The sequence below is a fragment of the Aquarana catesbeiana genome, linkage group LG03 (assembly GCF_042186555.1).
Source record: "Aquarana catesbeiana isolate 2022-GZ linkage group LG03, ASM4218655v1, whole genome shotgun sequence".
Lineage (NCBI taxonomy): Eukaryota > Metazoa > Chordata > Amphibia > Anura > Ranidae > Aquarana > Aquarana catesbeiana.
In genome coordinates, this window is record NC_133326.1 from 740,273,743 (window position 1) to 740,296,823 (window position 23,081).

A 23,081-nucleotide genomic window follows, 5' to 3' on the forward strand; every position below is an offset into this window, starting at 1 on the left:
CTGTGAGCAGGACGCACTGTACTAACTTGTAGCTTTAGATGAACACTGTGCAGAGGTCTCACTACACCAACTTGTAGGTTTAGCTGAACACTGTGAGCAGGACGCACAACACTAACTTGTAGTTTTAGCTGAACACTGTGAGCAGGACGCACAGCACTAACTTGTAGTTTTAGCTGAACACTGTGAGCAGGACGCACTGCACTAACTTGTAACTTGAGATGAACACTGTGCAGAGGTCTCACTACACCAACTTGTAGTTTTAGCTGAACACTGTGAGCAGGACGCACAGCACTAACTTGTAGTTTTAGCTGAACACTGTGAGCAGGACGCACTGCACTAACTTGTAGCTTGAGATGAACACTGTGCAGAGGTCTCACTACACTAACTTGTAGGTTTAGCTGAACACTGTGAGGTGGATGCACCCCACTAACTTGTAGTTTTAGCTGAACACTGTGAGCAGAATGCACCCCACTAACTTGTAGTTTTAGCCAAACACTGTGAGCAGGACGCACCGCACTAACTTGTAGTTTTAGCTGAACACTGTGAGCAGGACGCACAGCACTAACTTGTAGTTTTAGCTGAACACTGTGAGCAGGACGCACCGCACTAACTTGTAGTTTTAGCTGAACACTGTGAGCAGGACGCACAGCACTAACTTGTAGTTTTAGCCGAACACTGTGAGCAGGACGCACCGCACTAACTTGTAGTTTTAGCTGAACACTGTGAGCAGGACGCACAGCACTAACTTGTAGTTTTAGCTGAACACTGTGAGCAGGCGCACCGCACTAACTTGTAGTTTTAGCTGAACACTGTGAGCAGGACGCACCCCACTAACTTGTAGTTTTAGTTGAACACTGTGAGCAGGATACACCGCACTAACTTGTAGTTTTAGCTGAACACTGTGAGCAGGACGCACAGCACTAACTTGTAGGTTTAGCTGAACACTGGCCAAAGCCACTCCTTGGCTTTGGCCAATTACGGCTCTCTGTTCAGACGGTGCTGTGATTGGCCAAGCATGCGGGTCATAGTGCATGCTAGGCCAATCATCAGCCAGCAATGCACTGCGATGCCGCAGTGAATTATGGGCCGTGACGCGCCACACGAATTTGGCGCGAACGGCGCATATCGTTCGCAATTCGGCGAACGGGCGAACAGACGATGTTCCAGTCGAACATGGGTTCGACTCGAACACGAAGCTCATCCCTATCCCTGTCTAATTATCCTCTTCCTCCTCAATCATCATGCTGATAGCTTGTAAGAACATTTTTGGTTCTGGGCACCACCACCAGTGCCTAAGGCCCAATTTTTCAGCCCCTGTTTAACAGGGGCGTGTAATTACAATTTTTGATGCAATACTTTGCAGCAGGGCTCGTTCCTGCATTCCAACTAGAGTGTCTGTGAGGGGTTGTAGTGTTGTGGCACCAGCACCAGTGCCTAAGTCCTAATTTGTCAGCCCTTGTTTAACAGGAGCGTGTAATTACAATTTTTGATGCAATACTTTGCAGCAGGGCTCATTTCTGCGTTCCAACTAGAGTATCTGTGAGGGGTTGCAGTGTTGTGGCACCAGCACCAGTGCCTAAGGCCCAATTTTTCAGCCCCTGTTTAACAGGGGCATGTAATTACAATTTTTGATGCAATACTTTGCAGCAGGGCTCATTTCTGCGATCCAACTAGAGTATCTGTGAGGGGTTGCAGTGTTGTGGTACCAGCACCAGTGCCTAAGGCCCAATTTTTCAGCCCCTCTTTAACAGGGGCGTGTAATTACAATTTTTGATGCAATACTTTGCAGCAGGGCTCGTTCCTGCGTTCCAACTAGAGTGTCTGTGAGGGGTTGCAGTGCTGTGGCACCACCACCACCACCAAAGGCCCAATTTTTCTGCCCTTGTTCAACAAGGGCATGTAATTACAATTCTTGATCTAATATTTCACAGCAGGGCCCATTTCTGTGCCCACCAAGAGCGACTGAGGACTTAAAGTGTTGTGGCACCAGCACCACCACCACCACCAAAGGCCCAATTTTTCTGCCCCTGTTCAACAGGGGCATGTAATTACAATTCTTGATCTAATATTTCACAGCAGGGCCCTGTGAGGGCTTACAGTGTTGTGGCCACAACAACACCTAAGGCCCAAATTTCTGCTGAGTATATAGGGCAGGCCCCTACGTTCAAACATCTATCTTACAAACAACTCCTACTTGCAAACGGAAGGAGACAACAGGAAGTAAGATGAAATCTACCTCTAGGAAGGGAAATTCTCTCCTGTAAGAGTTAATATGGGAAAAACATTTCTCCTTTCCACTGATGCTTTCCAATCCTTGTTCCATAAAAAAACCCAAATTTTCAAAAAACATTTGTCATTGGGACAAAAAGTGAGGTGAAATCTTCTAAAGAGGAGGAAAGACAGCAAAACAAATGTCACAGGGGTGATAACCCTTCCCTATGTTTTCCAAAAAGCTTAAAAAAGATTTTTTGGCTGGAGCTAAACACGTTAAAAATGTACCCGTTCAAAATTACAAACAGATTCTACTTAACAACAAACCTACAGTCCCTGTCTTCTTTGCACCGTCTGTATACTGCTGTTCAGAGTATATAGGGCCTGGTGGCCCCACACCTTTCCTTATTTTAATTTGGGTGCGGGGTTCCCCTTAATATCCATACAAGACCCAAACGGCCTGGTAATGGACTGGGGGGTACCCATGCTGTTTGTCTCACTGATGTTCATCCATATTGCCAGGACCCGACATTACATTAAACCCGCAAGCAGTTTTAAATGAGATTTTTTCCTTTAAAAATGACATTTTGTGCAGGGACTGTTCTAAACACGGGAAACACGCACCACTTTACAGGCATACTATAGACACACCCCAGGTACGATATTTAAAGGAATATTTCACTTTTTTTTACTTTAAGCATCATTAAAATCACTGCTCCCGAAAACACGGCCGTTTTTAAAAGTTTTTTTTTGCATTGATACATGTCCCCTGGGGCAGGACCCAGGTCCCCAAACCCTTTTTAGGACAATACCATGCAATTTAGCCTTTAAAATTAGCACTTTGATTTCGAACGTTCGAGTCCCATAGACGTCAATGGGGTTCTAACGTTCGTGCAATTTTTCGGTCCGTTCGCAGGTTCTGGTGCGAACCGAACCGGGGGGTGTTCGGCTCATCCCTATTGGAGATCATATCCCCCTTATGTATTTATACATGGAGATCATATCCCCCTTATGTATTTATACATGGTGATCATATCCCCCCTTATGTATTTATACATGGTGATCATATCCCCCCTTATGTATTTATACATGGTGATCATATCCCCCTTATGTATTTATACATGGAGATCATATCCCCCTTATGTATTTATACATGGTGATCATATCCCCCCTTATGTATTTATACATGGTGATCATATCCCCCTTATGTATTTATACATGGAGATAATATCCCCCTTATGCGTGGGGTCCCCCCCAAAATCCATACCAGACCCTTATTCAAGCAAGCAAACTGTCAGGGCACAGGAAAAGAGTAAGGGTCAAGAGAGCGCCCCCCTCCTGAACCGTACCAGGCCACATGCCACATGCCCTCAACATGAGGAGGGTGCTTTGGGGTAGCCCCCAAAGCACCCTGTCCCCATGTTGATGGGACAAGGGCCCCATCCCCACAATCCTTGCCTGGTGGTTGTGGGGGGCTTATGGGAATCTGGAAGCCCCCTTTAACAAGGGGACCCCCAAGATCCCGCCGGCCCTATGTGAATTGGTAACGGGGTACATTTCACAAAAAGTGTCAAAAATGGTAAAAAAGACAAGAGACAGCTTGGGACAAGTCCTTTATTAAAGAATAAAACTATAAAAATGTTTCACCATGTAAATCCACGCTGCCCGACGGACCAAAAAAAGCCGCAACCGTTACGCCTTCATGGGAGGCTCCCGCCGAGTGACGCTTCTTCTGGGTGACAGTTTTTATATAGCTGATGGTGGGGCCACCCAGTGATGTAAACGGGTGACCCTGCCCCCCTCTGATGCCATGGGGGCTTCCTTGCTCCTCTGGTCCCCCCTGTGTTCCTCTGGTTCCCCCTTGCTCCTCTTGTTCCCCGCCATGCTCCTCTTGTTCCTGCCATGCTCCTCTTGTTCTCCCCGTGCTTCTCTGGTTCCCCCAGTGCTTCTCTGGTTCCCCCCGTGCTTCTCTGGTTCCCCCAGTGCTTCTCTGGTTCCCCCCGTGCTTCTCTGGTTCCCCCCATGCTTCTCTGGTTCCCCCATACTCCTCTGGTCCCCTGTGCTCCTCTGTTCCCCCTGTGCTCCTCTGGTCCCCCTCCTCTGCCCCTCTTCCACTGGTACCCCCGCAGCACTCACCTCCTCTCCCTGGCTAGTTGTGCAGGCTGAATAAAAACATGAGCCTCATCATGGAGAAGCTCCTATTACGATCGGGAAGACAGCCACACAAAGTCATAACATATTCTTCCTTGGCACCCATTCTCCTGGTCTTTCCTTCCCCCGCTCTCCATCTAGATTCCCTGCAGCAGCAGCCAGGATGGAAAGTGGGGGAAGAAAAGACCAGGGGAGCGAGTGCTGAGGAAGGTTATGTTATAACTTTGTGTGGCTGTCTTCCTGATCGTATGATACTCAGGATCATGTTTTTTTTTCTCAGTCTGCACTACATGACTAGCCAGGAAGAAGAGGTGAGCGCTGCAGGGGTACCAGAGAAGGGGGACAGAGGAGTGGAGGGGGGCATAATCTAAAGAAGGGGCAGGAACCGGAGTGGCAGCTGGGTCAGCTTTGACGGGTATGTACTGATCTCTGTATTTTCTTCCTGCAGCAGCTGAATGCTAGCGGGAGGTAAAAGAGGAGAAGCGGCCTTCCAGCTGTTGCAGGAGGATCAGTACCAGCTGCAGCACCCCTCACAATGCCGCACCTGGGGCAGCCTCCCCCTGCCCCCCCTAGTTTCAGCCCTGGCCACTGACCAGGAATATTACTAGGTCATGAATAATTATAATTATATAAAAAACTTTACATATCAGTATACTGTACAGTATAGTCTGGGCTGAAGGACACACACAGATCCCACCCATTAAAGTGTCCTGTACACCTTTCCCTGACAAAGTGACCACTAAAGAGACACAAAATTCATTAATGGTGTTTAACCTTTTTATGATCAATAAATACCGACCTTCCTGAAGAATCCACTTGGAAGCATCTTATTAGTTAATGGAGGTCTCTGCTGACCACACACGGCTTCCATTTTGGGGTCTTCTCCTTTTTATCACCTGACCTCTCTATAGACATCTTTCTGGTTGATACTTTGGTGCTGATTAGTATCAGTCTTGGCTATGAATGGCACAGATTTGTGGAGGTGACACCTAAATATATGTGCCTGTAAAAATTGTGAACCTAAACAGGGTGAAATTCCTTTGTGACCCCGATATACCAATCAGAAGAATGCCGGGATTGAGTTATATATTGACCCTCATAGTTATGGGCTGTAAATGACAGAAGTCCATTTCAGATCTTCTCAGATTGCACAACTAGACAGCCAATCGTTATTCACATAAGGAAGCAAATTCCTGTTCATCGCACTACAAATTTGTTTATTATTGTTTGTGCTCTTTCCAGGTGATGTCATCCCAGATCATCTAATGTCATGGCTACCCCTTCCTCCTCATCCTCCTCCCCACAAGGTATGACTGCTGATCCTGACAATCCTTTCCAATGTTTTCCTCCATCTCACATCTCCAGAGATTGGAATTTGATGATAGGACATCTTATGTCTCCATAGTCTGGACATTTCCTGTAGACATCTGGTCAGTCCACCCATTAGAAGAGTTCAGGAGCTTTCATCAATTCCACCATCACATTCCCGTGTCTTCAGATTGTATTTATCAGTGATGGAAATGATCTTCTGAGATGGTCCAGTGATCCATAATGACTGGAGGACCCCAAATTTTATGGTGATTTGTGTAGTGGTCGGGGGAACCCTTTGTCTATAATCCTGGGGAAAAAACAGCCCGTGTTAAATCACACATACTGCTGGGAGATTTGGGGTAATCAGAGTTCTTAGTTCACACTGATCAGACTCATCATTATTCAGGGGGAAGGTTTCTTAAAGGATTTATAGCTTCTTTTAGTTAACCACTTAAGCCACAGACCATTTTGCTGGCCAAAGACCAGAGCACTTTTTGCGATTCGGCACTGCATCGCTTTAACTGACAATTGCGCGGTCGTGCGACGTGGCTCCCAAACAAAATTGACGTCCTTTTTTTCCCACAAATAGAACTTTCTTTTAGTGGTATTTGATCACCTCTGCGGTTTTTATTTTTTGCGCTATAAACAAAAATAGAGCATTATTTTTGAAAAAAAAACGCATAATTTTTTACTATAATATCCCCCAAAAATATATAAAAAACATATTTTTTTCCTCAGTTTAGGCCGATATGTATTCTACATATTTTTGGTAAAAAAAATCACAATAAGCGTTTATTGATTGCTTTGCGCAAAAGTTATAGCGTCTACAAAACAAGGGATAGTTTTATGGCATTTTTATTAATATTTTTTTTTACTAGTAATGGCGGTGATCAGCGATTTTTATTGTGACTGCGACATTATGGCAGACACATCGGACACTTTTGACACATTTTTGGGACCATTGTAATTTTTACAGCGATCAGTGCTATAAAATTGCACTGATTACTGTAAAAATGACACTGGCAGTGAAGGGGTTAACCACTAGGGGGCTAGGGAGGGGTTAAGTCTGACCTTGGGAGTGATTCTAACTGTGGGGGGCGTGGCTACGAGTGACACATCACTGATCACTGCTCTCGATCACAGGGAGCTGTGATCACTGACAGTGTCACTAGGCAGAATGAGGAGATGCTTGTTTACATTATCATCACACTGTTCTCCCTCTCCGTGAGACGATCGCGGGTATCCCCACGGACATCAAGTCCGTGGGACCCACGATTCTACTCACGGAGCTCGCGGCGGTAACACACGCACGCGCACGCGATGGCACGGCGGCAAATTCAAAGGGACGTACAGGTACACCCATTTGCGCAGCCGTGCCATTCTACCGACGTATAAGTACATGCAGCGGTCAGGAACCGGTTAATTAAGAAACGATCAATAAACATGATGCCTAAAATCCCTACATATACATTTGGAGGTCTATATATAAAAAAATATTATGAGCTTGTGTCATTTCTACAACTATCACTGATAATCCCCGTAATTTGTCTAACAGGTTTACTTCCTATAATCATCAGCTCCATCTAGCGGCCATAATACAGTATTTTCTTGAAATACCTCAACCAGTAATATATGACATTATGGCCACTAGATGGAGCTGAAGATTATAGGAAATAAACATATTACACACATTATGTGAATTATTCATGAAGGTGATTATTTTAATAAATAGCCCCCCTAATAATTTTTTATAATTTTTTTTAATAAATAGCACCCAATATTCATTCATCTGAGAGGTACCTTTCCACTATAGAGGCAATCGTGAGATTACCACAGGGAAACCAATCTCTGAATAGGATAATGCACATATAGTCATATTGGGGGATTCTTTCCCTTCCCTTCTATGTGCTCTTTATAGCAGTGCCAGCTGCCAGTACAGACTAACAGTGCCTTGAAAAAGTATTCATACCCCTTGACATTTTCCAAATTTTGTCATGTTACAACCAAAAACATAAATGTATTTTATTGGGATTTTATATGATAGACTAACACAAAGTGGACATTAATTGTGAAGTTAAAGGAAAATGATAAATGGTTTTAAAAATGTTTTACAAATAAATATGTGAAAAGTGTGAGGAGGGCATTTGTATTCAGCCCCCTTTACTCTGATACCCCTAACTAAAATCTAGTGCAACCAATTGCCTTCGGAAGTCACCAATTAGTAAATAGAGTCCACCTGTGTGTCATTTAATCCCAGTATAAATACAGCTGTTCTGTGAAGCCCTCAGAGGTTTGTTAGAGAACCTTAGTGAACAAACAGCATCATGAAGGCCAAGTAACACACCAGACAGCTCAGGGATAAAGTTGTGGAGAAGTTTAAAGCAGGGTTAGGTTATAAAAAAATCTCTGAAGCTTTGAACATCTCACGGAGCTCTGTTCAATCCATCATCAGAAAATGGAAAGAGTATGGCACGACTGCAAACCTACCAAGACATGGCCGTCCACCTAAACTGACCGGCCGGGCAAGGAGAGCATTCATCAGAGAAGAGCCAAGAGGTCCATGGTAACTCTGGAGGAGTTGCAGAGATCCACATGTAGAAGAAGGTGCTCTGGTCAGATGAGACCAAAATTGAACTTTTTGGCCTAAAAACAAAATACTAGTGCCCCGTACACACGATCGGACTTTGTTCGGACATTCCGACAACAAAATCCTAGGATTTTTTCCGACAGATGTTGGCTCAAACTTGTTTTGCCTACACACGGTCGCACAAAGTTGTCGGAATTTCCGATCGACAACCACGCGGTCACGTACACCACGTACGACGAGACTAGAGAAGGCCGGTTCAGAACCAAGCGCGGCACCCTTTGGGCTCCTTTTGCTAATCTCGTGTTAGTAAAAGTTTGGTGAGAGACGATTCGTGCTTTTTCAGACTCGTGGCTTTCAGATCATTTGCCGTTCAGTTTGTGCTTGTGGGTTTGTATCTGCTCTTCAGTGCGTGCAGTCAGTTCGTATCGGAGTTTTCTGTGTGATCTTGCCTGCTCGTTGCTGTTTTTCAGTTCGCTCTTCACAGGCCTTGCTGTTCTTCAGTGCGTTCTGTTACTTCGTTCTGAGCAGCCGACCGTTTTCTAGCGATGTTTCGTATGCGTACTCCTCGTAGAGTTCGTGCTGTGCGGGGGCTTGGTGTTGGGGTCCTGACCTTGACACAAGTCCAGTCCATGAACAGGGTGGGGAGGAGTTCATGGACCAAGAATTGGTTGCTTCAGCGTGACCAGTTCTCTCATATGCCTTTGCTCCGTGAGATCCGTGAGAATAATCCTGATGATTTCAGGAACTTTCTCAGGATGACGGACCCCGTGTTTCACCGTCTGTTGGCTTCGCTGACCCCTTATATTAGCAGGCAGGATACCTGCATGAGGCAAGCCATCACTCCGGAGCAGAGGTTGGTCGCTACCCTGCGGTATTTGACCACAGGGAGAAGCCTGCAGGACCTCAAGTTCTCGACAGGCATCTCCCCCCAGGCTCTTCTTTGTGGACATTTACTGCTTGTGTTTGTTTGAGCTGACCCTGACAGAAATGTGTGGAGTGCAGAAAATGTTGTGATTGTGTAACCTTACAAAGCACTGTTGGCTGTTATTTACTAAATGCAAAGACACTTTTCACTACAAGTGCACTTGCAACTGCACTGAAACTGCACTTGTAGTGCAAAGTGGATTTGCCCTTAGGAAATAACCCCCATTTTCTCATAAAACAACAATTACATCACCCCAAAAGTGTTGTAGCGTTGAGACAATAATCCACACATTCTTGATGAGCAATCTTTTTAATAACTGCACAATCACATGTGCATTTACCAAAGGTTTTTCTGACAAACCGACATGTTTATTGTATAACATATTTTGCGGTGTCATTATCCAAAATCAAAATGTGTATAGAAAACAGGCCTGTGTAAAACCCACAAGAAAGACACAAATCTTGATCTTACAAAGTTCACATTTGGTAGAACTGGAAGGCAATATCAGACATGAGTATTTAGGAACTGTGTTTGATATTGCGTTCAGATGGGGGGAAATCACCCCTGGAAAAGCCAAATTTGGAAGATGCACACAAATTTCACAATGTCAACATGTGCTATCTGCCATCAGGGGGGATCAAGGGACGTGTTTTGGGGTAGAAAGCCCTTCCTCACCGTTACTTTATAATTGAGGAAGGGGTTGCACCCCCAAAACGCGTCCATTGATCTCCCGTGATGGCAGATAGCACATGTTGGCACACTGTCTGCATCCTCCAAATCTGGCTTTGGGAAAAATCACAAAAGCATTTCGCACATTGTAGCACACAAAAGAAGAAAGTGATTTGGAGGGGTTTTAAACTCGCCCCAAACCATCAATGATGTTTTTATATTTTGGAATAACATCATTGATGTTTTGCTTGATGTTTTCCAATTGTAAATTACACCCCATGATCTCCCCGATCAGGATCTGGGCACTTTTGGATGTGAAAGGATCTTCATCCACAACCTCACGATCACCTAAAAAGAGAGGAACCCAAAAATAAATTAGGTCTAAAAAAAATGCCACCATCCATCTCTTATCTGAGCCTGTGGTCGCAGACACTCACCTGTTGTGGTGACTAGTTCCACCACGTCTTCTTCCTCCTGCTCTTCTTGTGTTGGGGGGATTTCCCCTTCTTTCAGAGGGGGGGGCTCTGGTCTCCTCGGATGAGGGGTGTCCCCCGAGTCTTTTCTCCCCTATGTAAAACAAAAATGGTATAATTAGCACACAGATATTTGATGGCAGAACTATAAAGATGAAACATTGCTTGGAAGTGGGGTACAATTATCTATTGTTCCAAGATGTAGCTTTTTTAGTGTCCTTTGTCAAGCTTCAATACTTTACCTGTTTAGTACAAGCTTCACAGATGGAGACCACCCTATAGTATACACTGGAGCACCTGTGTGGCCCCCCTAATAAAAATGGTGTTCTGGGGTCCCACACTAGTGCTCCAGTGTCCAGATGTGAAAACAGCTGCTCAGTGTCCTCTCCTTACACACAATCCAGTTTGCATTTCATTCTAGTAACAAAGCCATCTACACGACCCAATTCTTTGAAGACAAGTATAGGGCCTCAAAATGGTGGCCAAATGCATATGGGCTAAACAATGGTATATTATCGTCCGAAATAAAAATGTGTGATCCGAACGAATAATGTGCCCATGAACATGAAAGTTGCCATTTTAAACTGTACAACAGTTCCTAAAAGCAGGTGGAGCAGCACGAACGTAATAAACACAAGAACAATAGGAACTACACCTCTATAATCACACATCAGTTCCCCTTATCCTTGTATTGGGGGTCACTATTTACCTTTTGAGTCATTAATATTTATTGCTGGTGCATCACATGAGGTAGCCGTTTTTATTCCTTCCATTTATATTTAAACGTTTTCTTCTTTTTTACATCCTTATTCATGCACTTTCTGAGTCTTCACACTCCTTTTACATCTGGCTCTCTTTGCAACTCTTTTTCATTGTCACCCTTCTTAAACATAGCGGCCTCCGGGTCACGCCATGTCCGCTGACATCACGATCGCATCAGCGGAGTTTCTCTCACTATCATTACTGCGCAGGCACAATCTAAGTGCCTCTGTGCCATCCCCTTCACACTTCAGGCTCCTCCCGGCAGCGTCACCTCTCTGTGTCCTCACGCCCGCACACAGCAGACACTTCGTTCCCTTTCCCCTGTGCACGCATCGCGCACGCGCAGTATCGGGTGCATTCCTCAGATCTGCGCTCACATCGCTGCACCTAGTTTCCCACTTTCTGCACATCACTTGGCCATTTGCTAGTTTTGGTCTGACAAAACAAGATTCATTTATTTTTATTCATCTTTTGGGTCAGATCGTTCCTACACTTCCGGTTCATCATATATCATGGAAGGGAGGCGTGGCACGCACGCCTGGAACGCACGCCGGACGGCCATTTTGGCCGATACCGGAAGTGAAGTTTTTTCATATGTGGAGCTGTTTCCCATGATTATAGACACATTTCCAATATATATTAGGGTGGCTACAGTGGGGGGAACCCCCCAGATGACGTCTATAAGGATGAAACGCGTCGGGCAGGACCCCATTGTCGCCACTTTTTCTCACAGCGCTGTTTTATATTTTGGATCTACATGTGAGTGTACATCTATTTATTTTAAATAAAATTTTCGTTTTCGGATTTACACTATGTGGCCCTTCCTTTCTTTCCTTATCTAACAACACCATTTCCTGGTCCGTGGAATGTTGCTTCGAGGGGTTCACCTACGGAACACCCCACCCTCCTAGGATCTACAGGACCATCCATATCCGTGAGATTGCCTACACCCTTCATGACCCGGGTGCTACTTGGAGGAATACAGTAATCCGCGAGATAACATCCGTCTTTGAGCCTAACACAGCCACTCACCACCCAAGCCTTATCTGACCCAATTCGGCGTATGCTCCTTTGGGTCCACCTTATCCGGTAAGCCTTTTCATCTCTCGGTGTGAGTGAGCTGGTCTGCATTTGGGATGCCAAAAAATTCTTCAAAAAATGTTTTTATAAGAACTACTCACCTTTATTGTTCAGTCACAATGTCTACATGAGGACTACCTATTTATAAGATTCATTTCTCAGATACAGTTGATCCCTTTCACTGCACATTGACTGGTCCATAGTTGCTTTATGTTTGATATTGTTTAGCGCTACACTTTTTTGTTGTTTTTAACAATAGGAACACAGCACAACTACTTACTTTTTTGCAGCACTCTCCAGATCTTTCTGTACTGCTCATGTTCTCGTAATTTCAGGTCCGACCACCGCTTCCTGAGCTGATCTTTCGATCGTCGTACCCCGAATTTCCGGTGCAGACTCCTGACCACTTTCGCCATGATCTTGGCCTTTCGGAAATTGTGGTTGGGGTAAGGCCCATACTTTCCATCATAGTCAGCCTTCTTCAGGATGTCCACCATCTCCAACATCTCCCCAAAGGACATATTTGAGTCCTTTAATCTCCTTCTGGATCGGGACGTTTCAGGCTCCGGCCTTTCCTCCTCCTCCTCCTCGTTGCTGTAATTAGCATGATCCTGCTGTCTATCCGCCATGTGCTCTTCCTCCACTGCGCCGAACGAAAAGGGGCGGGGAATAGAATAGAAAGAACGTCAGGGGCGGGCGGAGTTATACGCATGCGCAGTGTATATAAATCGTAACGCGCGCGTCTTACGTACGATCTGTGAGCGGAGGAAGGAGCATCGGAGACGCCGATCATGCTAACGAAGGTAGGATCTAAACTTGGGCCTATACTGCTTTGAAATTGAAGCCTATATTGTATCAAGATTAGGGGAGTTTGGCCTGACATTAGGGTTTGTCTTGTGTTGTGACTTGCAGAGAAAATGGATGGGTTCAACGACCACAATTTCCTGCCCCTGTTCATTGACAAGTACAGGGAGCTGCCCTGTCTGTGGCAGGTGAGACACCCCCACTATAACCATAAACAGAAGAGGCAGGCAGCGCTGAAGAAACTGCTGGAGTTGGTGAAGCCGGTGGTCCCCACAGCAACCATCCCTTATTTAAAAGCCAAAATTGGTGGCCTGAGGAGCACGTATCCTAGGGAGCGCAAGAAGGTCACAGATTCCCAGAGGTCCGGAGCTGCAGCAGATGACGTTTATGTCCCCAGGCTGTGGTACTATGAGAGACTGCGATTTTTTGTCAGACCACACTGAAGTCAGGGAATCCCTCTCTACTCTTCCTTCCACGCTTCCTTCCATACCAGCTGAGGCTTCCGATGTCCAACCCGGGCCTTCCAGCCAGACAGAAGTGGAGGAGCCCAGCTGGAGTCAGGTATAGCATTCCTCTACAGATTTCTGGGCAATAAATAAATGATGTTTACTAGATGTTATTATTGATCACTAATTGCTGATTGAAAAAAGTGTTTTACATATCAATAGACAGTAGTGGGCACCCAAAATTGGGACAAGAATGAAAACTGCTGGGCTCAGAATGATAGTCTGTTATATTTGTTAACATTCAATTTGCAGCAGTCAGGAGGTGAAAATTGTGTGTGATTGATGTAAAAAATACTAAAACTATGTCCCTTTTTCATACACAGGAAGACCTCAGCCAGGAGGAGGCTGTGGAATGTGGCAGTCAGGAGGAGGCGGGGATTAGTGTCAGCCAGGAGGAGGCGGGGATTAGTGGCAGCCAGGAGGAGGCGGGTCCAAGTGTGAGCCAAGAGAAGCCTGGGACAAGTCGCAGCCTGACTGAGTCTCAGGTTCCTCCCCTCCGCCTGCCACATAAACGAGCCAGGAAGATGACTCCCAGTCCCGTGCAGGATTCAGCATACAGGCTGATCCAGGAGGCTTTGGCGTCCCTCAGAGCCTTCCCCAGTCCTGAAGAGGCCTTTGCCTGCATGGCTGCCACCAAATTGCTGGGCATGCAGGAGGGCCAACGCAAGATCTCTGAGGACCTGATTTATAAAGTCCTACGTAAGGGGGAGAGTGGGGAACTGACACACAAGACGGATGTCATTCAGATCGACGATCCTCCTCCTCCTCCTCCTCCTGCTGCCACAACTCCACCACCACAGCCAAAGCCTGGAAGGAAGCGTGGAAGGAAGACCAAAGAGTGATTGCCCTGGGTTCAGTCTGGTCTGACAGAAGATGCAGTCTCTCGTATGACCACAGCCTGGGGACACAGATGTCATCTGCTGCTTTCCGGATCTCTGGGACTTCTGGACCAGACTGCCCTCCCTTAGATATGGACTCCTCAGGCCACAAATTTTGCTTTTAAATAATTAATGTCTGCCCTGGGGGTCCAAGGCTTCGCCAATTTCTGCAGTTTCTCCAGCGTTGCCTCCCTCTTTGTTTTTTTATAGTTGTGACCCCTTAATAAAATTTTTTTAGGTAAATTCTACTCTCCTGTGTGTGTTTTCATCCAAAAAGGACCGTTTGTTGGTGACGATTCAGGTATATTTCTAAAAACATAAAATGTGAAATTAACAAGAGACAACAACACCAAACAATCTGCTACAGATTAAATAGAACAACATATCAATGGTGTTGTGGGAACTTGTCACAAAAAACACACAAACATTTTTGGGAGTACAAATCAAAATCACCAAAAAAAAAATTAAAAAAGAGAAACACAAAAAAAGAATCTACATTAAAGTCAAAAAAAAAAAAAAATATGTTGTCAGATGTGAGAAATCAAAATATATTGAGGGAATCCCGATAAATAGTAACGAAATAAGTTTGTGAGAAGTCTGTGTGAATATGAGCAGCAAAACGACTTAATTCTTGTCACATTATAAAGAAGAAGAGAGTGCGCTGTATTAAACCATTTTGAACATTGCAGCGTGACGAAAGTGCTGTATCCATTGCGAACGCTAAGTTTACCAGAACGAGCTGTCCCGTGTCGGAATTTCTTCTGAGCATGCGTGGCACTTTGTGCGTCGGAACAGGCCACACACGGTCGGAATTGACGCGATCGGATTTTGTTGTCGGAAAATTTTATCTCCTGCTGTCCAACTTTGTGTGTCGGAAAATCCGATGGAAAATGTCCGATGGTGCCCACACACGGTCGGAATTTCCGACAACACGCTCCGATCGGACATTGTCCATCGGAAAATCCGACCGTGTGTACGGGGCATAAGTGTGGCAGAAAACTAACACTGTACTAATCACCCTTGATATTATATTATCACCCTTATCACACCATCCCCACCATGAAACATGGTGGTGGCAGCATCATGTGGTGGTGATGCTTTTCTTCAGCAGGGACAGGGAAGCTGGTCAGAGTTGATGGGAAGATGGATGGAGACAAATACAGGACAATCTTAAAAGAAAACCTGTTGGAGTCTGCAAAAGACTTGAGACTGGGGCGGATGTTCACCTTCCAGCGGGACAATGACCCTAAACATACAGCAAGAGCTACAATGGAATGGTTTAGATCAAAGCATATTCATGTGTTAGAATGGCCCAGTCACAGTCCAGACCTAAATCCCATTAAAAATTTGTGGCAATGTTTGCAGCTGTAATTGCAGCGAAAAGTGGTTATACAAAGTTTTGACTCGGCGTAATACAAATGTCCCCCCCACACTTTTCTACATATTTATTTGAAAACCATTCATCATTTTCCTTCCACTTCACAATTATGTGCCACTTTGTGTTGGTCTATCACATAAAATCCCAATAAAATACATTTACGGTTTTTGGATGTAACATGACAAAATGTGGAAAATTTAAAGGGGTATGAATACTTTTTCAAGGTTCTGTATCTGCTGTCATGTGTCAGAAATCATCCAATCGGGATGAATGTTTATGATTTCTGATTGTTCTCTCTGCAGGGTCGGCTCCTGGTGTCCTGGGAAATGTTCCACAAACCCCCGGGGATCTTATCATATATTCTCTGCAGGATCTGATAGAATGTGACTTTAAGAGATTTAGGAACAAATTGTCTGATTTCTCCTATGGAGATAAACCTCCCATCCCCCGAGGAAGACTAGAAAATGCAGACTGGATCACCACCAAAAACCTCCTGATAGATACATATGGAGAAGAAGGGGCTCTGGATGTCACCATTCATGTCTTTACACTGATTGATCTGATGGGACCTGGAAATGACCTCCAGGAGAGGAGAGCACAAAATGGTGAGTTCCCATCTATAATGTCCATTTCATACCAATTCCTGATCTATATCTGTGTGAGGAAGAACTAGGAATGTCACCCAGGGAAAGCCAGTGACCAATCAGGAGCTTCCAACTGGATGAACCACTTCCCACTGACACTACATACATATGAGGCCTCACTGAAGTATACATACAGGATATATTATATAATACATTGTATACATACAGGATATATTATATAATACATTGTATACATACAGAATCCATTATATAATACATTGTATACATATAGGATCCATTATATAATACATTGTATACATACAGGATATATTATATAATACATTGTATACATACAGGATATATTATATAATACATTGTATACATACAGAATCCATTATATAATACATTGTATACATACAGAATCCATTATATAATACATTGTATACATACAGGATATATTATATAATACATTGTATACATACAGGATATATTATATAATACATTGTGTACATACAGGATCCATTATATAATACATTGTATACATACAGGATATATTATATAATATATTGTATACATACAGGATATATTATATAATATGCACACAACAAAAAACAAAATTGCCCATGGGACTTTTAAAGAGAAAACCTCAAGACGTGAAAAGTAAAATTTGTAAATGATTTATTAACAAACATTTAAAACCACATGTAATACAGAAAGAAGAAAATATATTAAGCATCAACATATTGATACATTTTACATTCATGTAATAAACCTTTTCATGAGACCTGGATAATATGTCATGAAATTGACTGTCAATAGTCTGGGATGGCTGTGTTGGGTCTCGACACGTTTCACGAGAAGAATCACAATTCTTCGGGAGAAGCACAGATAGATGTCTGGAGATCAAAAGCACAATGAATAAACAGATGAAAAAAAGGGAAAGGTGAAAGGGGGAGGTGAATGGGGGAGGTGCCAAACATTTTCATATATAATCCAGTATGTTCCACTTACAATTGATGGAGAAATCCTGGCCTACTGGCGTCGTATAGTTAACTGGTTATAGAGTGGTCCAGAAATTGATGTATTCGGGCGAGGTGTGATTATGACTAGTGTGATTAATGAAAATAAATGAGCATGAAATGGTGAAAATGAGTGTAAGATAAGGGTGCCTATGTACTACCATGATAAAATCCAAATCATTATATGATAAAATGAAATGGATTAACAAAATAATATATACAAAATGTTATTATATGAGGTGAAATAACATAGAAAAATATATCAAATAAAATATAAATGCACATATATTAAAATAATGAAATACGATAATTGTGTGTGATTAGAAGTAAAAATTGTGTGCTGTGGTGGAGTGTGTGTGTATGTGTATATATATATGTATAAACAAGGAAAGCATCGCCTATAGTGTAAATATTGTAGGTGTATGGGGTAAATCCGCGCAATGAATTGAATGTTTTAGTTATGGATATGGCTGCTGCCTCTACACATACAATACCACCTAAGTGGAAAGTATTAGAAAATGGTAAAAAAGCAGGAGCAGTATGGCGCTGCCCTTATGGAGACAAAAAGATATTTTCTTCTTTGTAGTGAATGTATTGCCTAGTGTCCTTATAGAATTGCTTCTAAAACCTGTATGTGTTCAAAAATTGAATAAAACTGTGACTGGTGGCGAATATTTCTATTAGAAGTGAAAATACAACAACTGGTGCTCCAATTGTTCAACAAAGGTGCATCGTGCCCTTTAAATTAAGTAATAAAGTAGTGATGGATATGGATACAATATCATCTAGGTGGAAAGTGTTAAAAAAGACAAAAAAAAAGACAAAAAAATGAAAAAAAGGAAAACAGGAATAGTATGGTGCTGCCCTTATGGAGACAACAAAAAACTCTTTTTATAATGACTTTATAAATACTAAAGTGTGTGTGCCAAAAATGAATAAATATGTGACTGTTAAAAGTACAATTGCAACCTAAGGTGCTTCAATTATTCAACAAAAGTGCATAGTGCAGCATTTCCAAAGTGACCAGTGTTAAGTCATACAAATCCATACAACATTGTGCAAATTATCCATCATAAATAGTGACTCTTGTGCTGTGACTAGGGATGAGCTTCGAGTTCGAGTCGAACTCATGTTCTACTCGAACATTGGCTGTTCGCAAGTTCGACGAACAGCGAACAATTTGGGGTGTTCGCGGCAAATTCGAATGCCGCGGAACACCCTTTAAAAGTCTATGGGAGAAATCAAAAGTGCTAATTTTAAAGGCTTATATGCAAGTTATTGTCATAAAAAGTGTTTGGGGACCCGGGTCCTGCCCCAGGGGACATGGATCAATGCAAAAAAAAGTTTTAAAAACGGACGTTTTTTCAGGAACAGTGATTTTATTAATGCTTAAAGTCAAACAATAAAAGTGTAATATCCCTTTAAATTTCGTACCTGGGGGGTGTCTATAGTATGCCTGTAAAGGGGCGCATGTTTCCTGTGTTTAGAACAGTCTGACAGCAAAATGACATTTGGAAGGAAAAAACTCATTTAAAACTACCCGCGGCTATTGCATTGCCGACAATACACATAGAAGTTCATTGATAAAAACGGCATGGGAATTCCCCACAGGGCAACCCCGAACCAAAATAAAAAAAAAAAAAAAATGATGTGGGGGTCCCCCTAAATTCCATACAAGGCCCTTCAGGTCTGGTATGGATATTAAGGGGAACCCCAGCCAAAATTTTAAAAAAAAATTGACGTGGGGTTCCCCCTAAATTCCATACCAGACCCTTCAGGTCTGGTATGGATTTTAAGGGGAACCCCGCGCCAAAAAAAAAAAGAAAAACGGCGTGGGGTCCCCCCAAAAATCCATACCAGACCCTTATCCGAGCACGCAACCTGGCAGGCCGCAGGAAAAGAGGGGGGGACGAGAGTGCGGCCCCCCCCTCCTGAACCGTACCAGGCCACATGCCCTCAACATTGGGAGGGTGCTTTGGGGTAGCCCCCCAAAACACCTTGTCCCCATGTTGATGAAGACAAGGGCCTCATCCCCACAACCCTGGCCGGTGGTTGTGGGGGTCTGCGGGCGGGGGGCTTATCGGAATCTGGAAGCCCCCTTTAACAAGGGGACCCCCAGATCCCGGCCCCCCCCCCTGTGTGAAATGGTAAGGGGGTACTTACCCCTACCATTTCACTAAAAAACTGTCAAAAATGTTAAAAATGACAAGAGACAGTTTTTGACAATTCCTTTATTTAAATGCTTCTTCTTTCTTCCTTCATCTTCTTCTTCTTCTGGTTCTTCTGGCTCTTCTGGTTCTTCCTCCGGCGTTCTCGTCCAGCATCTTCTCCGCGGCGTCTTCTATCTTCTTCTCCTCGGGCCGCTCCGCACCCATGGCATGAGGGGGGAGGCTCCCGCTCTTCTCTTCATCTTCTTCTCTTCTTCATCTTCTTCTTCATCTTCTTCTTCTTCTTCTCTTCTTCCTTCTTCTGTTCTTCATGTCTTCTCCGGGCCGCTCCGCAGCCATGCTGTGGCATGGAGGGAGGCTCCCGCTGTGTGACGGCGTCTCTTCGTCTGACGGTTCTTAAATAACGGGGGGCGGGGCCATCCGGTGACCCCGCCCCCCTCTGACGCACGGTGACTTGAGGGACTTCCCTGTGACGTCACGGGGAATGCCACAGGGAAGTCCCGTCATGTCACCGTGCGTCAGAGGGGGGCGGGGTCACCGGATGGCCCCGCCCCCGTTATTTAGGAACCGTCAGACGAAGAGACGCCGTCACACAGCGGGAGCCTCCCTCCATGCCACAGCATGGCTGCGGAGCGGCCCGGAGAAGACATGAAGAAGAGAAGAAGGAAGAAGAGAAGAAGAAGAAGAAGATGAAGAAGAAGATGAAGAAGAGAAGAAGATGAAGAGAAGAGCGGGAGCCTCCCCCCCATGCCATGGGTGCGGAGCGGCCCGAGGAGAAGAAGATAGAAGACGCCGCGGAGAAGATGCTGGACGAGAACGCCGGAGGAAGAACCAGAAGAGCCAGAAGAACCAGAAGAAGAAGAAGATGAAGGAAGAAAGAAGAAGCATTTAAATAAAGGAATTGTCAAAAACTGTCTCTTGTCATTTTTAACATTTTTGACAGTTTTTTAGTGAAATGGTAGGGGTAAGTACCCCCTTACCATTTCACACAGGGGGGGGGCCGGGATCTGGGGGTCCCCTTGTTAAAGGGGGCTTCCAGATTCCGATAAGCCCCCCGCCCGCAGACCCCCACAACCACCGGCCAGGGTTGTGGGGATGAGGCCCTTGTCTTCATCAACATGGGGACAAGGTGTTTTGGGGGGCTACCCCAAAGCACCCTCCCAATGTTGAGGGCATGTGGCCTGGTACGGTTCAGGAGGGGGGGGCCGCACTCTCGTCCCCCCCTCTTTTCCTGCGGCCTGCCAGGTTGCGTGCTCGGATAAGGGTCTGGTATGGATTTTTAGGGGGACCCCACGCCGTTTTTTTTTTTTTTTTTTTTGGCGCGGGGTTCCCCTTAAAATCCATGCCAGACCTGAAGGGTCTGGTATGGAATTTAGGGGGAACCCCACGTCAATTTTTTTTTTAAAATTTTGGCTGGGGTTCCCCTTAATATCCATACCAGACCTGAAGGGCCTTGTATGGAATTTAGGGGGACTCCCACATCATTTTTTTTTTTTAATTTTGGTTCGGGGTTGCCCTGTGGGGAATTCCCATGCCGTTTTTATCAATGAACTTCTATGTGTATTGTCGGCAATGCAATAGCCGCGGTAGTTTTAAATGTGTTTTTTCCTTCAAAATGTCACTTTGCTGTCAGACTGTTCTAAACACAGGAAACATGCGCCCCTTTACAGGCATACTATAGACACCCCCCAGGTATGAAATTTAAAGGGATATTACACTTTTATTGTTTGACTTTAAGCATTATTAAAATCACTGCTCCTGAAAAAACGGCCGTTTTTAAAACTTTTTTTTGCATTGATCCATGTCCCCTGGGGCAGGACCCAGGTCCCCAAACACTTTTATTGACAATAACTTGCATATTAGCCTTTAAAATTAGCACTTTTGATTATTCATGTTCGTGTCCCATAGACTTTAACGGCGTTCACGTGTTCGAACGAATTTTCTTCCTGTTCGCATGTTCTGGTGCGAACCGAACAGGGGGGTGTTCGGCTCATCCCTAGCTGTGACCAGTATTAGTTGGATAGGAAAAGTTCTGTTTATGAAAAAACAAGTTCTTTTTGGAGTATTTTGTAGTGTTCAATCTTTGAGGATCAAATATCTGTAGGAAAGCTTCTTATCCAGGTGCTGGTTTCTTTAATTAGTGCCTTGTCTGCATGCTCTGACAATGCTTGCACTCACCGGATTCTCCTTTCCCCTGCAGGGGTATGGATGGTCACAGTGTCTGCCACTGTGCAGCAATCAAGGATATCCCCCAAACTTTACTTGCGTATTGTGGTGTAGTAATTACATGTAAATGAAAGAAGGTATGCCCATCGCGTAAAACCATAGGAGAACTTTTATTAAAACTTAATAGACAAATGTACTCACATTTCAAATGAACAAATCAAGCATGGCAAAAGTTAGCAAATTCCCTTTGTTAGAGGTGCTGCAAGACGTTCTTAACCCACCCTACGCACGTTTCGTCGTCAGACTTCTACTGGGATTGAACACTACAAAATACTCCAAAAAGAACTTGTTTTTTCATAAACGGAACTTTTCCTATCCAACTAATACTGGTCACAGCACAAGAGTCACTATTTATGATGGATAATTTGCACAATGTTGTATGGATTTGTATGATTTAACACTGGTCACTTTAGTGATGCTGCATTATGCACTTCTGTTGAATACTTGAAGCACTTTATGTTGCAATTGTACTTTTAACAGTAAGGACTTGGCACCAGTCACATATTTATTCATTTTTGGCACACACTCTTTAGGAATTATAAAGTCATTTTAAAGAGAGATTTTTTTTTCTGTCTCTATAAGGGCAGCGCCATACTATTCCTGTTTTCCTTTTTTTCATTTTTTTTTTCTTTTTTAACACTTTCCACCTAGATGATATTGTATCCATATCCATAACTACTTTATTACTTAATTTAAAGGGCACGATGCACCTTTGTTGAACAATTGGAGCACCAGTTGTTGTATTTTAACTTCTAATAGAAATATTCGCCACCAGTCACAGTTTTATTCAATTTTTGAACACATACAGGTTTTGGAAGCAATTCTATAAGGACACTAGGCAATACATTCACTACAAAGAAGAAAATATCTTTTTGTCTCCATAAGGGCAGCGCCATACTACTCCTGCTTTTTTACCATTTTCTAATACTTTCCACTTAGGTGGTATTGTATTGTTTTTAACACTTTCCACCTAGATGATATTGTATCCATATCCACAACTTTTTTTGTTGAACAATTGGAGCACCAGTTGTTGTATTTTCATTTTTAATAGAAATATTCTCCACCAGACACAGTTTTATTCAACTTTTGAGCATATACAGGTTTTAGAAACAATTCTTTAAGAACACTAGGCAATACATTCACTACAAAGAAGAAAAAAAAAATTTGTCTCCATAAGGGCAGCGCCATACTACTCCTGCTTTTTTACCATAGTGTAAATATTGAACTACCAGATGTTACTTGATTATGTATCAATTAATGTGAATGTGAAAAGGTAAATCAAAAGGAGAAAAAATATATCCTGCTGATAAACAAATAAATACATTTGCCAAAAATGGGAAAAGAAAACC

General features: G+C 43.7%; 1 protein-coding gene across 1 annotated transcript in view; it reads left to right on the forward strand.

Moving 5' to 3' along the window:
- Positions 1–23,081, forward strand: part of LOC141133870 (NACHT, LRR and PYD domains-containing protein 3-like) — a 501,301-nt gene that overhangs the window by 52,552 nt on the left and 425,668 nt on the right. Inside the window, exons 2-3 of the mRNA XM_073623457.1 lie at positions 5,605–5,669; positions 16,038–16,340. Of these exons, the coding sequence (XP_073479558.1) occupies positions 5,633–5,669; positions 16,038–16,340 (340 nt within the window). The 5' untranslated portion in view covers positions 5,605–5,632. The remainder of the gene's footprint in view (positions 1–5,604; positions 5,670–16,037; positions 16,341–23,081) is intronic.